Source organism: Barbus barbus, assembly GCF_936440315.1.
Source record: "Barbus barbus genome assembly, chromosome: 34".
Classification (NCBI taxonomy): Eukaryota; Metazoa; Chordata; class Actinopteri; order Cypriniformes; family Cyprinidae; genus Barbus; species Barbus barbus.
In genome coordinates, this window is record NC_136762.1 from 16,629,935 (window position 1) to 16,648,491 (window position 18,557).

Genomic DNA, 18,557 nt, shown 5'->3' on the forward strand with positions numbered 1-18,557 from the left:
GCGGGTGACGTCACCGACTGGGAAGTATAAAAGCATGTGCGGTGGAACCGGCGTCAGCTTCTAGGAGTGAAGCAACCACTCGCAGGGATGCCGGAAGTATGGCCCCAGGACGCAGCATCTGTGTAAGAAGGGGGTGCTTATCCACTGACTGGCCACCGAGAGGGTTTTTTCTTGTAAAATATGAAAGTTTCACTTTTTGAAATAAATTTTAGATTCATTGCATGTAAAGTAAAACATTTCAAACATTTTTTTGTTTGAATTTTGATGATTAGAGCTTACAGCTCATGAAAGTCAAAAATCAGTATCTCAAAATATTAGAATATTTACATTTGAGTTTCAATTAATGGCCATCCCTACAGTATAAATTCAGAGTATCTCTTGTTCTTTGAAACCACAATAATGGAGAAGACTGCTGACTTGGCAATGATCCAGAGGACGAACATTGATGCCCTCCACAAAGTGGGTAAGTCACAGAGGGTCAGTACTGAAATGTGTGGCTGTTTACAGAGTGCTGTATCAAAGCATATTAAATGCAAAGTTGACTGGATAGAAGAAATTGGGTAGGAAAAGGTGCACAAGTAACAGGGATGACTGCAAGCTTGAGAATACTGTCAAACGAAGCTGATTCAAACACTTGTGAGAGCTTCACAAGGAGTGGACTGAAGTTGGAGTCAGTGCATCAAGAGTCACCACGCTCAGACGTCTTCAGGAAAAGGGCTACCAAGCCACTTCTGAACCAGAGACAACGTCAGAAGCATCTTACCTGGGCTGTGGAGAAAAAGAACTGGATTGTTGCTCAGTGATCCAAAGTCCTCTTTTCAGATGAAAGTAAATTTTGCATTTCATTTGGAAATCAAGGTCCCAGAGTCTAGAGGAAGAGTGGAGAGGCACATAATCCATGTTGCTTGAAGTCCAGTGTGACGTTTCCACAGTCAATGATGATTTGGGCTGCCATCTGCTCGTGTTGGTCCACTGTGTTTTCTGAAGTCCACAGTCAACCCAGCCATCTTCCAGGAAATTTTAGAGCACCTCATGCTTCCTTCTGCTGACAAGCTTTATGGAGATGCTGATTTCATTTTCCAGCAGGACTTGGCACCTGCCCACACTGCCAAAGGTACCAAAAGCTGGCTCAATGACCATGGTGTTACTGCGCTTGATTGGCCAGCAAACTCGCCTGACCTGAGCCCCATAGAGAATCTATGGGGTATTGTCAAGAGGAAGATGAGAGACACCAGACCCAACAATGCAGATGACCTGAAGGCTGCTATCAAAGCAACCTGGGCTTCCATATCACCTCAGCAGTGCCACAAACTGATCACCTCCATGCCACGCCGAATTGAGACAGTAATTAAAGCAAAAGGAGCCCCTACCAAGTATTGAGTACATATACAGTAAATGAACATACTTTCCAGAAGGCCAACAATTCACTAAAAGTGTTTTTTTTATTGGTCTTATGAAGTATTCTAATTTGTTGAGATATGGGTTTTTGTTAAATGTGAGCCTAAATCATCACAATTAAAACAGCCTAAGACTTCCGTCTGTGTGCATTGAATTTATTTAATACACGAGTTTCACAATTTGAGTTGAATTACTGAAATAAATGAACTTTTCCATGACATTCTAATTTATTGAGCTGCACCTGTAAACCCCCAGGGTGGAGTGGGCTAACCCTGCGGAGAAACGAGCCTGCAAGAACTCCAGCACTGTACCAATCGGCAGTTAACTGGGTCGAGCTGGAGGTCTCCGTACCATAAAGTGAAAAGTTTCCACTTCAGGGCGTACAGTTTCCTCGTAGATGGAGCTCTGTATCGGAGGATAGTCTCAGCAACCTCGGAAGCTATGAGCTGTGCCCCCTCAGAGGCCACACCCACAACTTCCGCAGCTCCGGCCGATGGTGGACGATAGTGACCCCCGCCTGTGAGAGGAGATCCCTCCTGATGGGAATCTCCCATGGAGAGCAGTCGAGGAGAGAAATCAGGTCCGAGAACCATACTCTCGCCAGAACTCCCAGGAGCAGAGCGATCGGGGAAAGGCATACAGACGAAGCCTCGGCCAAGTCTGTACCATAGCATCCACAGAAGGATCTGGTGCGCCAACTTGTACAAGGGGCGTGAGCGCAGACCTACCTGGTGGTTGATGTAAGAGACCACCGCTGTGTTGTCGATGTGCACCAACACATGGTGATTTCTTAGGTCTGGGAGAAAGTTTCAGTGCTCGAAACACAGCCAGCATCTCCAGGCAGTTGATGTGCCACGTGAGATGGCGACTACTCCACAGACCGCGGGCAGGGTGGCCATCCATGACTGCTCCCCAACTGGTGAGGGACGCGTCTGTTGCTAGCGTTACGTGGCGACAAGGAGCTCCCAGCACCGGGCCCTGAGACAAGAACGAAGGATGTCTCCACATGTCTAAGGCACGTAGGCATCGTCGCGTGACCTTGATCATGCAAAGTGGGTTTCCCCTCGGGGAGAACCCCTTGATTCTGAGCCATCACTGTAGGGGCCAAGAGGTATCACGTTGGACGCAGCTGCCATCAGACCCAGCAGTTTTTGAAACTGCTTGACAGTGAGTGACCGGCCTTCTTTCACTCTCTTGACTGACGTGAAGATCGACTCGATCTGAGCAGGAGACATGCATGCCTGCATCATGGTCGAATCCCACACCATGCCTAGATAAGTGGTTCTCTGTACTGGAGAAAGCACACTTTTCTTGGCATTCAGTCTCAACCGCAACTCTTTCATGTGCGCGAGAACGACATTTCGATGTCGAATCGCCAGTTGCTCCGATTGAGATGGAATCAACCAATCGTAAGTTGAACTGAATGCGATAACCTTTCTCTACAGTGCGCAGGACCCATTGAGACACATTTGGTAGTAGTTTCCACGCTGCCAAATAGTCTACTAAGGGAACCAGTCTCTCGAGACTGGCCTCTGGTGTACTTAGAGCTGATAGCTAGGTGCCCTGAGGCAGAGGACTGGCAGGAGACGGCCGAACTAGCTGCTCTAGAGACCCCCGCAGGGGTGGCGAGCTTTTCAGCTCTGCTACGTTTCCGGGCGGAAATAACTCTGCGTGACTCGCTCCCAAGCAGACCACACACAGACTCTGTGTATCCCCAGCAGTGATGTAGCGTTTGCAGGGAGGAATACACAGCCTGTAATGCGATCTGCTGTCGCCCAAGTGCTTGCTTTTCTGAGCACTTTTTGACATAATTGGAGCTTATAGTGTGCTTGTGTAAGAGACAGACAATACTAAATAAGACTCACAACACCAAATGACAGAACACACACAGAGAGGCGGTTGCTGAATGACAAAAAGCTGACGCCGGTTCCACCGCACGTGCTTTTATGCTTCCCGGTCGGTGACGTCACCCGCCTATAATGTCTCGCCCATCCATTGGACAGATTAAACACGTGATTCAGAGCGCGGTCACGCTGGGGGCGTTCCCCTAGCGTTTTGATGCAGCTCGAGTTCCTGGAAGGGAAAGTCAGATTGTGAGGTATAAACTCAGAATACTGAGTGAAAAAGTCAGAATTGATTGTTTGCAATGATCTGCCCCCCTTAGTTACTGTTACTGTTACTATCTCCAAAACATGTTTGATATTTAGGACTCTTGATCAGGCTGCCTCTGACGTGATACCCGCGATAGCCAATGAGAGCGAGCAAGCGTCACTCACCGGATGTTGCGTGCTTCTATAGCTGAAACCTGGCAGCCACAAACATGCCGTGAGAACAGAGAACATCATCCATATTCTTTTGTATACTTTGTTTTTCACTGTGAAACAGAACGCGCGCCAGGAGAGCCAGCTGACAATGTCGATTGTCCTCTATTTGTTTTTCTTCTCTAGTAACGTTTGATCTCGCAAGTCTCTGTGAGATCACGTGTCACGGTGAAATCGTCCCTACAATCTTCAAGTATGCGATCTCACGGTCTGCTCGAATCATCTAGTGTGCGCGTTCAAAGGCGTATAAGGCTAACAATCGGTTGAACTGTCTTCATGTCTGTGGTCTCACATGGTTTTAAAATCGGTTAATATTTGAAAATCGTGTGCAGCCAGCTTTAAAACAGCACGTGAACCAATCGTCTTTTCATATTTACTTAAAGGACGAAATGAACATGAATGAACATCAGAACGTGTTTTATTTTAACAGCGGAACACACTATTTTTCAAGTTTAAGTCCACCAAAGTTGATCTGCTCTCCTGTCTGTACAATAATAATTAGTGTTTTTGCATTATTGTTTATAAAACACAATCTAATAGGTAGAAAATTAAATTTATTGTTAGTTTCCAGCCTTAGCTGTCGGACAAGATGGCAGATTCGGCATTATGATTGGTCAATCGCCTGTCAATCAAGCGCTTTGTGAACAGTCAATTGTGAGATATAAATTCAGAATTCTGACTTTTCTCACAATGCTGATTTTACTTCTTGCAAGTCTGTTTTTTGTTTCTGCTGCAGAATAAAAAATAAAATAGGAAAATGTGGCTTTTTATCTCATATTTGACATTTTATTCCCTCACAGTTGCTAGTTTTTATCTCACAATTGTAAGTCGCAATTACCCTTTTTTTAACCTTACCTGTGGTGGAAAACAAGCTTTCGCTGAAATGTGTCACATTACTGAAGTTAAATGCATATGCCATTTCTTGCTGACTGTATGCAGTGTGATAAAGACAATCAACAGTTAGTGTTTCTAATAGTGAAAAGAAAATTGCCTTAACTCTGCTAATTATTTTTGAATGTGTCACTTTGCTATTCCAACACTGCTATACAGAACATCACATGCTTGAAGTGGGATTTTTTTTTTTATTTCTTGGTTGCACAACCTTTTTTTTTTTTTTTTTTCACAAGATTATTTTACTGGGTGCTTCAGATGAGGAATGCCTTTTTAATAACTCAGTGTCATGGCTACAATTTCTTTTGCTCGAGGATGTGGGAAGGGTTTATTGAAAATATTTACTAGAGCTTTAGATGATCTTACTCTGGGTGATGCATGTTTTTACTTTCTCCGTGCCCTCTTTTACATAGCTGTGTGTCATGTATTACACCTGCGTTCATATGTGCATGGAAATCCTTCAGTGTCTAGAGTTTCCTGTCGTATGAAAATGAATGTTTTCTCCCTCAGAAAGACCCAGCTCGTATCTTATCTTCTGATTGTAATAGTTGGGCCAATAAAAAATGAGTTGAGGACTGTCATATATTGCAGTCTCTGAGCCACTTACCAAGGTGCCAGACAAATGAGCGGGTCATAAAAATGGCAGAGTAGGAGTGCCTCAGGGCGATAAAGAATTGGCCACGGACCACAGCTTATCACAATCCGGTTGAAAGACAAGAGGAGAATTCAACCTCTGAACAAGGGCTAATACATCAGCCACTTTTTCTCTTGTCTTTTCTCAGTCTCCTTTGAGAATTCTGTAGAGCACATTAAAGAGATGGCGAACCAAAAATTCAACTTCTGTCATCATATACTCATCCTTGTGTTACTCCAAGCCTGTTTGAATTTCTGTTTTGTGGTAGAATTCAAAAGGAAACATTTAGCAGACCGTTCAAGCTGTGTTTAGTGAAACACTGCAAATAGTAATTTTCTTAATGTAATCCTTTTTCCATTTTAAACAAACAAAAAAAAGATTTGAGATGTATGCTTAAAATGATAATAATTTTATTCATAAAGGATGTATTTGATTGATCAAAGTGACAGTGAAGACTTTTACATTGTTTCTAAAGTTGCTGTTCTTTTGAACTTTCTATTCATTAAAGAATCTTGAAAAAGTATCAGGATCCACAAAAATGTTAAGCAGCACATCATAGGGCCATCTGATTTTCGCAAAAAATGGTATGACTATATGACTTAATGGATTGATAGTACTACTACTAACAATACAATTATTAAAATGCCATTTTTAAGGAATATTTATCAGAAAAGTTATTTACCAGAATTTATTTAACAGAAAAATGTAAATACACAACACAGTATTTCTGAAAAAAAAAAAAAAAAATCAATTAATTATAAATGCTTTTAATTATTAAAATGGAGTCCATTTAAAAATCAGAATTTTATAAAAATACAACTGAATTTGACAAAAAATAAAAACGTCATATAGCCTTAAAAATATAAACTTTTAATAAATTTCTGTTAAATTGCATAAGTTTTATGAAATAATTAGACATTTTAGGCTTTTTGATTAATATCTTTTAATTTAACATTAAAACGGAGTGTAAAAAAAAAAACAGAATCAGGTAAAAAATAAATAAAAATGATTTCGTAGGGCCCTAATTGAATCAGTATGTTAGAATATTACATAACACTTTAAAGTGTATTCAAATTGAAACAGTTATTTTAAATTGTAACATTTGCCAATATTACAGTTTTCCTTTATTTTTGATCAAATAAATGCAGCCTTGGTGAGCATAATAGACTTCTTTCAAAATACTAAAAAAGAACAGCTTGGACAAAACAGCTTGTTAATACCTGAATTCCACAGCAGAATAAAGAAAGTTATATGGGTTTGGAATGACATGAGCATGAGTAAATAATCTGAATAATTTCTTGGCTGAACTGTCCCTTTAACATAAATGTAGCAGTATTAAAATAAGATTGCACAGTACAAGAGCATGAATGCATGAATAGCTTGAGATGGTTGTAAGTTGAGGGAGTGTTTTATTCCTAAACCCCACAGACACACTCCAGAGAGAGCAGGGCATGTGTAGGGCAGCTCTTGTTTTCAGACACAATGCTCTTTCAGATGAATGCCCTATGCTAGTGCCGTCATTGATAGCTTTGTCCATTCGTGCCAGTGACCCCACAGCCAGTGAAAAGCCACCTATTCCCTGAGCTTGGTAAACAGCGTTTCCTGGCAAACTGTAGCTGATCTGATGAAACGGAGATATGGACACTGTCCCTCTCATGGTAGTTCCACTGGAACGTAAAATGTTCACAGCAACCGTGTTGATGATTTTTATCCCGCAAGAGGAAATAGATTAAAGCAATCTTTCAGCTTAAATACAACTTTTGTGTTCTCATCAGTGTCTGTGGCACGTTGTTAATTATTACATTTCTGATGTAAGATTTTGAAAACTATAAGAAATAATTTTAAAGGGTATGAGTAATCAATTCCGCTTTGATCTGTCAAGATTAAATAATTTATTGTACTATGAAAATACTCACTTTAAGAATTTCAAACTTCTTTTATTGAAACTAAGCTGCAGAAATTACTTATTGTGAAATTTTCAGGTTTCTGGCATCACATCAACGACACTGACATTTGGTCTGTCCAGTTATGGTATTGTAATAAGAAAGCAGAATAGATGCTATTAGTCCCTTCCTAATAACATAACTCTAATTATAAAAGTAAAATCAGCAGTAGAACTTGTGCTGTGTCTGGCTGTGTAGCAGCTGTTGCTCTGCATGTCCTCCCAAACAAATTAAGTGAACGGTGTGGAGTGAAAGCAGAGTTCCAAGATTTAGCTTGAAGCGTTTTTGTTTTTTTCAGAGCAGCAGTGGTTTCTCTCATCTAAAAAATCTCTCCATCACAACACAAGTGTAAAAGGCATAACGGGTTAGCAGCCAAAAAACATCTTTCAGTAAGAGATTGCTGTATATTTATGGTGTTAATGGTATGTTAGTAGTCACAATGAAAGAAAGACAATATCCAGTGTTATCCCACATAAAGCATATCATTAATATATATACACATTTGATCAATTTATGTCACTCCATTTTACTTGCAACTATGTTCAAATACTTTTATTTTGTAAAGACTGAAAACAGAAGACTTGTTTATCAATGCTTTGGAATACAGACCTAAGGTTGGTCTCTTTTTAAAGAAGACACATAGCTGATTATTGCTGAAGTGAAAGCATTTAAAAAACGAAAGTATAAAAAAGTTATAAAAGTTTAAGTTTACAATAAAGAATGTAGTATACAATTTTTATTTTATTTGATATAAAATAAGTATTTTATAAAATATGTTGAACTCTAAAATTTCTATGAAATTAAAGCCATATGTCTAACCAAGTTGTGTTCCAAATTTGAAGTTAATATCACAACAATTGTGGTTTCTGTGAGATTTTGTTTGGGCACTATACCAAAAATAACCACTGGGTTACACCCAAACTCTACTGATTTTTTGGATGCAGTTTTCTGTCACAAATCAATCATTTTCTGTCACTATCACTTCTATTACAAGACAGTTACCAAATATGGAACCTTGACTGTCAGACCTTTCCAACGATATGTGTTTTGTCAAGATTACAAAAAGATCTGATTTTCTAAAACAAAAGCCATGTTTTTATATCTTGATTTATACCCATATACACTTGATTTATAGCATTTAATTCATAAAATATCAATGTAAACCTAATAATCTATTGCTGAATAACAGCCTTTTAAACCGGTAAGTTCCCTCCAACATCTGTAAATATGTGAACTAGATCAACTTTTATCGGAGGGTGAGTAGATTTCCCACTACAGGCGGCCATGCAGTTTTAAATGCTTCCTGTGAGCGAAAAAAATAATGTAGAAACAAAAGTCACCACATCTACATATTCACAACAAACACCCTTTCAAAATGAAACCAAGAACCACTTTCACTGCTTCTCCCCACAGCCTCTCAAATGTTTGTATCCCACAGGATACGCCCCCCAAACTGGCAACGTATCCTGTTGGATACAAACATTAAAATCAAAATTAAAAGTCATGTTTTGAAAAAAAATGATCAAGTTGTATTATTTGTGTCCAAATAACATGGAAAATAGAAATAAATTAATATTCTGATGTTTCTTTATGGTTTTGTCCTTTTTAGGGTTAAATTGATCACAAGAAGCACTAAAGACATTTATAATGTTACAAAAGATTTCTATTCCAAATAAATTGATCAAAATTACGTGTTTGGCGGGGAAAGAGTTAAAGGTCAATTGGTTCCGTCATTTTGAGAGTCGAAAAAAATTAGCACAGAATTAAGTCCAGTGTCCCGTGACGATATATTGAGGTCTAATTAAAGCGTTAACCAAAAATTAAAATTACCACTTTTTTGGCTTTCTTCTTTCAGACGAATCCAACTGGAGTTAAATTAAAACCAAGCTATATAATGGCAGTGGGTGGGTGTTTTTGTTCAACAGTCCAAATGAAGTCCAATAAAGCGCATCCATCATAATAAAAAGTACTCCACATGGCTCAAGGGGGTGAATAAAGGCCTCCTGTAGTGAATTGATGAGTTTTTTTAAGAAAAATATCCATATAAATCCATATAAAATATACTTTATAAACAGTTTTCTTTAGCCTGCACTAACTGTCGAACATGCCTTTCCGGGCGGATGGCGTAGAGCGTATGTGTAGTGCATGCGCCGGTTAGGAAAACCAGTCTCTTGGCTTATATCAAAATACTCAGACATTTTTCTTTACAAATCCTCATTTTGTACTTCTTATTTGTTACCGGTGCTTTATTTTGCTCTCTCCTCTGCGCTTCCGCATTCGTCACTAATCACCGTCGCATGTACTACGCATACATCCTACATCATCGCCTGGAACGGCTTGCGTGAATGACAGTTAGCGCAAGCTTGAGAAAACTGTTAATAGCGTTTTAAATATGTATATTTTTCTTACAAAAACGCATCGATTTGCTACAAGGAGGCCTTTATTCACCCTCGGAGCCGTGTGAGGCACTTTTTATTATGGATTAATGCACTTTCTTGGGCTTCTTTTGGACTGTTGAACAAAAACACCCACCCACTGACATAAAACTTGGAAGTGCCAGGACTTTTTTTAATATAACTCTGACTGGATTCGTCTGAAAGAAGAAGGTCTACACCTAGAATGCCTTGAGGGTGAATAAATCATGGGCTAATTTTCATTTTTGGGTGAACTAACCCTTTAAGTGAAACGGTAGGTCTGTGCAATAAACTGAATGTTACATTATTACCGGTAGTCCACAGCCTTAGGTAAATGGTTATGGAGCATGATGACGTATGCTTTGTAAATCATGCGTGAACTGGTGCCATTTACATTCGTCCTCTCTCTCTCTCTCTCTCTCTCTGTTGTAAAAAATTCAGTGATGTCAGTTCACTTGTGATTCACTGTGCGTTTCTTGGAACTAAGCAGAACAACTGTTTTCAACACTAAATAACTAAGAAACGAGCATCAAATCAGCATATGTGACCCTGGAGCACAAAAGCAGTCATAAGTAGCACGGGTATATTTGTAGCAGTAGCCAAAAATACATTGTATGGGTCAAAATGATCGATTTTTCTTTTATGCCAAAAATCATTAGGATATAAAGATCATGTTCCATGAAGACATTTTGTAAATTTCCTACCATAAATATATCAGAACTTAATTTTTGATTAGTAATATGCATTGCTAAGGACTTAATTTGGACAACTTTACAGGCGATTTACTCAGTATTTAGATTTCTTTTGCATCTTCAGATTCCAGATTTTCAAATAGTTGTATCTCAGCCAAATATTGTCCTATCCTAACAAACCATACATCAATAGAAAGCTTATTTATTCAGATTTAACATAATGTATAAATTTCAATTTCAAAAAGTTGACCCTTATGACTGGTTTTGTGGTCCAGAATGTTAGAATGATTTCTGAAGGATCATGTAACACTGAAGACTGGAGTAATGATACTGAAAATTCAGATTTACCTAACAGGAATAAGTTGCATTTGAAAATATATCAAAATAGAAAACAGTTATTTGAAATTGTAATAATATCCACAATATTCTTATTTTTTTAATCTTACCATACTTTTGAACAGTAATACTCTTCTCCCAAATGAACCAAACAAGCAGCTAAATTTTATTTAAACATGATTCCTATTCATTAGAATCTGATAAAAAATTGTTTGGATAGCATTATGAGTAAATTATAAGTGTTTTTTTCTCTTAAAAAACCTATACTAACATAGTGAATCCCAGTGGAAAAAAATAAATAATAATTTTAAAAAGTATGCTATCACCCTATTAAAAAAGTAATCAATTTTGACAAAGGCACTTTCATGCCTTTATCCCATGTGTGCTCCAGCCTCCCTCTCGGCACTGTACAAAACTTTTCTACATGTAGTTTAGCATTTTATAATTAACACCAATAATTCACTCCTCAGTAACTCTTGTTTGAATAAGCTGCCAAGTTCTAGATGTGCTATACGCATATGGATTTTTTCTCCGTTCATATTGTAATCATCCCAGATTCATTGAGTGCATTTGACAGATCAGAGCAGGCCTGAGGCTTTGGGCACCTGATCTAATCAGAATAATCATCATGTAATAATGTCTACAATAACCTGAACATTTCATTTACATAAGCAGCTTGTTCATTTTGTTCTAATACTTTATCAGACTTGAAAATATAATTCAAGCATTCGTCATTAGCCTAGGGCTTCAGTTTATACTAAGATATTAACTTTAATTAGTAGCAATTAGACGGCGTTGCAGAATAAAAGGCATTGATCATAACTGTTTATCCCGTGCGGGTCTTCGGGGAGGTAGTTAGCCAAATGAAAGGTGCAAGACTAGCAGGCTCAGCCTGCTGACATCATAACAACCCTGCAAGGGTTTCGCTTTTTTCTGATGCTCTTGCAAAATGACTCGTGCTGTTCAACTCTAGGTTTTGTTGTTGTTGCAAGCACCGTACAGAGACACATTGTTGTGCTCAAGTGCGCTAACACAGAGCACAGACCATTTCAGGCATTGTTCGATTAGTGCCTGTTGGTCTTCGTGTGTTTTGTCTGGTAATAATCTCAATGTGTTGTAGCATGTGAAACGGTTTCCTGTCAACTGCATCGTGTTGCTACGCATGTGCATGCTCAGCCTCCATGTGAAGTGTCGTGAGTCCACAGAGAACTTCAGCTGCTTTCATAGGGAAAGTGACTGCATGAAGTGTTTATCTGTGTGGTCTGAGTATTCCCTGTGTCACTGTGTACAAAAGCTAAAAGGTAGTAATATGTTCACTTTAGGTACTAATATGTACCATTTAGGGGTAAATAAGACACAAAGTTCTACCTTTTAGCTTTTGTTTCATAGGGTACCGCTTCAGTGACAGTTTTGTACTTTTTTTCTGAGAGTGCAGAAATATAGTGGTCCTGTTCTCTGCAAATTGTAAAAGAAGTCATTACTTATAAAATTTTATTTTCTAATGTTGTTATTAATAACACTGAAGTTTTTTTAAAAGAACTTAATCATTTTAAGATCATAATGCGCTGCAAAAATCATTTTTCAATCAGTGTTTTATCTTGCTTACCAGTATAAATATTTAAATGCACTTAAAACAAAATAAACTTCCTTGGGAAGCAAAATTATTGATAATAACTCTTCCTTTCTGATTGCAAACAATTTGTCAAAGGGGTAATAAAAACTAGAGGTCGACCAATGGATTTTTACCGATACCGATAACTTGGTTGGACTACACTGGCCGATAACTGATTTATGACCAAGTTTTTAAAACTGATACTGAATGAAAACTAAAACAGTGCTGAAATTAATTAAAAAAAACAATATTAAAACAGTACTGAAAGTAAAAAAAAAAACATACTTTTAAAATGGAATAAAGATATTTAAACAAACATCATCCAGGATGTTTCAGACATCCAATCAAAGTATTCTGGAGTTATACATTACCTTATACGGTAGGAAAGAAATGTAATCACTGATTATAAGGTGTAAATAAAATGTGCATATGTATTTGTCTAGCTGTCTGGTTTCAGTTCCACACTCTAAATGGCATCAGCACAGTGGGAATGTGTAAAAGAGGAAGTACATAAAGTACATATGTTTGAGAGAAGAAAGGGCTCAGATAACTTGTTTTGTTCCAGCACCCGACTATCGGTGCCAATTAACCGGCATAAATTAATAATCATTGACCTCTAATAAAACACATTTTCCTTAAAGATTAATTGTCTGAAAATTAAAAAAGAAGACTTGTTATCTTGAACAGTTTTGCTTTTCAAGTAAATTCAGATTTTTTAAATATTTTTTATTTTAATTTTTATATACATTTTTACATTTATTACTTTTGTTTTATTATTTTATGAGCTTTAAAAGGTGTGTGTAAGCAGAATTTAATTAATCAGAATAAACGATTAGTGTATTCAGATGAGTAATGCTAAAATAAAGGAGAGAAAAAACAGAACATTTCATCTGCTTCATGGTATGATATTTTTGTAATATACCTCACTTTGTAATGTTTCATTTTTAGCCCATATGCTTAATCATTAAACAAATGTATTTAATGTGAAGTGGTTTTATTCCTTCTAAAGGACTGCTTTGCCTCTTTGTGTTGTTTTGTCTGTTCTTTGCAGGCCTCTTGGACTCGACCCGAACAGCACAAGGTAGAGATTCCGTATCCATGTCTCCATAAACTAAATTATGAAGATAGCCATCAATTTCATAAACCTCTTTCCCATCAGATCAGATTTCTGAAATCTCATCAGATCCGTCAACTGAGTTACAATGACAGCTTTGTTTCATCTGAGAGTGGAATGATGTAGTTGTAGTTTTCACTTTCCATATTCAGCGCATGGCCTCTTTTCCATTCTGTACCTAATCAATTAAATCATTCCAACATAATTTTGTTTCATTATGACATAAGACTGCATTCTTGAAGGATTCATATTTTGAAATTTTTTTATAATGCCCTTTCTTGTTAATGCTTTTGTGATATGGTGATCTTTTGCACAACATGCTTTTGTTGTTGTTCACACCGAGACATTTCTTTGAGACCTTTCCCACCCTGACAAAAATTAGACGTTTGAGGAAACCACCTCCATCCAAGCTTTTGCAGAAGGCTGGCGTGCATTATTAAAATGACCTTTCTGCTGAAAACTGGCTCTAAAATTTTAATGATATGGCGTTCTCACGTTGCAAATGAATAAATAGATCCTTATCTGAGAAGAATGGGAGATAAAGTCTGTTTAATGTGCTAATTGAAATGTATAGCAGTTTGTCATAGAGATTCAGTCTTATGGACCTCAGTCTGACCCCAATACCACATAGTAACCAGATTCCAGTGACCAGAGCACGTCCCATGGCACTGGGGGTCACGGTCTGGCCATTTGAGCATAGCAGACAGGGAAAACTGTGGGAAAGAGGGCCGGAAATGGGCTGGACGGGGCTCAGCTCTCCCATTAGGAGGTTATTCAATTAGCCCAGTCAGCTCTGCTGGGTGGCTGTTGGGTGGTTTTTGGATGAAAAGGCTCAGCATTATGTAAGCGTGACTCAGTCCTGGGACAACACCCGCATAATTATTGTCTCTGGAACGATGCTTCTGCTGAGTTCATTCATAGCGAAGTTTGTGCGAGGGGCAGCGGCTGACCAGAAATATAGAGAGAGTAGTTTTTTTCAGTTCCAAGTGGAGCGGGGAATACTAATGTTGTGCTTGATGAAGTCTTCGAAACTTCAATGCATTTCCTGTCCTCATTACCGTCCTGTCTGAGATTGTGTGTGTGAAAGAGAAAGCGAGTTCATTCCATCCATTCTTAGATCTCTTCAGCCCAAGTATTCAGTGTAATGCACTGCAAATAGTCTTTGTCTTTAATGAACGATATTTGAATAGCTGTTACAAATCACTTAATTTTTCTTTCTTTTTCTACATTTTTTGTATCACTATGCGCTAGATCTCGGCGCTCTTTGCTGTTCTGTCTTACACTTGTACTGCTTTTGAGTACAACATGATCGCAGCGCTGTACACCAGGAGTGATAAAGTCGTTATTTTGAACTAAACACAACTTTATATATCATAAATATATATTAAATGAATAAAAATTCATAGTAATAATTCTAGTGCTGTCAAACAATTAATTGTGATTAATCGCATCCAAAATAAAAGTTTTTGTGTACATAATATATGTGTGTGTACTATTTATTATGTATCTATAAATACACACACATCCATGTATATATTTAAGAAAAATATGTTATATTTATATATTAGATATAATTTATATGATATATGTACAAATATGAATATATACATGTAAATATTTTCAAAATATATCCGGTGTGTTTTTATTTATATACCCATAATTAAATATGCACAGTTCACACACATATATTACATAAACAAAAACTTTTTATTTTGGATGTGATTTTTTCGCGATTAATCGTTTGACAGCACTATATGTAACATAATAGTCAGCAGTGTTGGAGAGTTACTTATAGTATAGCTTTACAATATTGCGTTACTCCATTAAAAAGTAACTAATTGCATTGCTTACGTTACTTTTGCGTTACTTTTTGTTACCTGGGCTGTGCTTGCTTATTAGTTTTTTTAATAACAAATAATCTAAACGTTGGCAACTGTAAAGGCCATTTCACACCTCACTCTCAATTTGTTTCAAAACGGGACAGTAATGCATTACTTTAGCAGTTACTTGAAAAAGTAATCTGATTACGTAACTAGCGTTGCTTGTAATGATGAACAGTAAGTTATTTTGTTTTCCTTTTTTGAAAGAAATTACTAGTTTTATTTAGAAAAATATTTCTGTTTCATAATAAATTGTTATTTTGAACTTTATATTTATCACATTATCCTGAACAAATCAGTTTTCACAAATACTGTAGACACAAAAATAATAAGAAATTACATTTTAAAACATAATGAAGTACAACATAGTTATTTTAAATTGTAATAATACTTCACAATAGTACTGTTTTTGCTGGATTTCTTTTTTCCCAAATGAAGCCTTAGTGAGCCTTAGTAAAGGATGTCTTTCAAAAGCATTAGAAAAACCCCAAACCTTTGAACAGAAGTGTGTATATATATATATATATATATATATATATATATATATATATATATATATATATATAAGCTGTGTTTTGATTTCCTGTAACATATAACCATACTTACATTTTTCAAATCTTAAATTTATGTATAAAACAGAATAACGTTGTTTTGTTTTCTCTAATCAACCCGTGGGTCGGTTAGGCCTCCTCCACAATCTCTATCCTCCCCGCGGGCCGTGTGTTTGACATCCTTGCTATATGCAAATTGCACAGTCACTGAGTTGGTTATAGATGCCACTCATCTTCATAAGGACCACAAGGTTAAGTGGAACAGCAGGCTAAAAGAAAATGCAAGCGTGGCATGTTAAGATCTATGCTTGTCTTTAAAAATGAACACTGAGACGTTGTAAAATGTTCCAAGCCAGCTGAGATCATGTGATGTAACTTTTGATGAAATAACAGTGGTGTAGAAATGGCTTCCCCTACCTTACGGTCTGCATTATTGATGTTCCCCCCTCACATCTTCGCGCCAAAGACTCAGCAGATAAAAGACTCTTATTTATATCTGCTGTTCAGCAAACCACTTTTTTTTTTTTTTTTACCGGGTTTGGTTCTCTTGATACAGCTTGTTTCAGTCCTCACATACTTAAAAATGACACATTTTTCAAAAGGCCATTTTCTCTGAACGTAGAGAACTTTTTTTTTTTTTTCATAGAAGTGGAGTTATTTGCAAATTATGTAACACGTTTAGGAAGATAATGGCAAACCCATTTATTTATTTTAAGGAATAGTTAACCCATGATTAACATTCTGTCATCATTTATTCATCTTGACTTGTGTTCCAAAAGAAAACAAAATACTATAAAAAAGATATCTAGAGCTGCTCTTGTCCACAAAATGAAAGCATATTGTGACAAGATGCTCCAAAAGGACAAAAATAAAGTATGAAAGCACTATAAAAGTAACAAAAAATAGTTCATATGTCGTTTGTGCTATAATTAAAAAGTCTATTGAAGCCTTACAACCACTTTTATGGTGTTTTGACAGCCTGTGGTGCTTGAAAAAAGAAAGCCTTATGTGTTTAAAACAACACGAGGGTGAGCAACCGATGATAGAATATTCATCTGTGGGAAACTATTGTTTTTAATGGCTGAAGGAAGTGAAAAGCATGAATTTTTCAGTGAATTTTCCCCTCTTATCTGTGTTTAGAGTCCTGATGGTGACGTGTTGGTCCGCAGTGACGCCCGCGTGTCTTCTCTCACCCTGAAGTACGCTCAGTACACCGACGCCGGCGAGTATCTCTGCACCGCCCGCAACGCCATCGGAGAGATGGCACAGCCCATGTATCTGGAAGTGCGCTGTGAGTCTATAGTATCTGTAGCCTCATTAGCTTCTATCAGTCACACATACTGCTGGATACCACACTGATATGCCTCAGAGGCATATGTTTAATTCACAGCAGCACTGCTGCTCGGCTGCAGTCCAGAGAGCATATGGCAACTCAGTAGAGAATGCTAGTTAATGTATCAAAACTACAGCCACCCCATGACATTACCACCCCCTTCCCAAACCACAGGACATCAATGATATGAAAAAGCCTCCCAATGGATTTCAATCACACTGTGTCCTAACCAAGTGCAACATTACTAAGTTTTTGTGTCCACATTGAGTGCAAAAATTCTGCATGAATCAGTAATATCAAGGAATGTACATTTTATTTCTTATTATAATTGAATTATTGATTGATTGATTAATTAGTTGTCTCTGTTAATACCACAGAAACACATGTGGAAAACATTTAAATGATAAATTAAATTAATATTAGGGATGCAGTTATATTAAAATCTTTGTAGATTTTTTTTTTTTTTCATGTTATGGCCAGTAACTGATAGTTATAACTAATGGCTAATATTCATTTTACTAATAATTATAATCCAGAAAATACATTGTACCTCACACACCTGAATCAATCATAGCAATCATAGCTGCGTTGGATGAAATTACAACTGGAAAAATATAATTCCCACACATTTCTTAAAAATGTAATGACTTGACTTCAGTCAACCAACATTTCCCCCCTTATAATAAATGATTATTATTATTATTATTATTTTTAAAGAATAACTTTAAATGTAAGATGATGACAAACGTATAATACTGATAATTAAAAAAACTAAAAACTTTTGCTTAAGAAATGTTACTATTGATGTTTTTCTAATACATTTTCAATACACTTTATTTAGTGTAATATATTTATCTGTTTATTTATTGTACTTAAAAATATGTCGAAAATCTTCATCCATTAAAATTTCATTTTGAAAGTGAAATTGATTCATTGACAGTAGACAAGCTTAATGTAGCATTTAATCTAAGCACTAAATTCTGCTAACAAAGACAAAGTTCAGACCAAAAATGCACCAATTTACTTTTGTTTCTACGATTCTAATATTGCTGTAACATCAGAAATGGAGCACTCTCTTCCCTCAATGTTTTAATTGTAATTGATAGCAAGCAAAGCATTACCGCCCATTTTCGCTCTCATTGTGCTCCCCCCACTGCGCCTGTTTGTATTTGTTTTCACATTAGCGCTGGCGTATGCTGTGAAAATACCAGCCTCCCTCTTCGCATATTTAGTGCATTTGTACCAGTTGTGTATTGTTGTGAGGGGACTAATGACATCTGAAGCTCTGATGAATGTGAGAACAGTATCTCATAGGGCCTGGAGCTATTCGCACGCAGTCTGTGAGGGAACTCGTGCCTGAATGCATACAATCACATGAGCATTGCGCCTGAAGTCTCCCCCAGCATGCTATTCAGGGACGCTGCTCGGAGGAGGGGCC

At 37.1% G+C, this 18,557-nt stretch overlaps 1 protein-coding gene across 3 annotated transcripts in view; it reads left to right on the top strand.

Annotated features, from left to right (window-relative positions):
- ncam1b (neural cell adhesion molecule 1b) overlaps window positions 1–18,557 on the top strand; it is a 114,325-nt gene that overhangs the window by 61,114 nt on the left and 34,654 nt on the right. For all 3 annotated transcript variants that reach the window (XM_079392384.1, XM_079392385.1, XM_079392386.1), the window contains exons 9-10: window positions 13,293–13,322; window positions 16,927–17,077. In XM_079392384.1, the coding sequence (XP_079248510.1) occupies window positions 13,293–13,322; window positions 16,927–17,077 (181 nt within the window). The remainder of the gene's footprint in view (window positions 1–13,292; window positions 13,323–16,926; window positions 17,078–18,557) is intronic.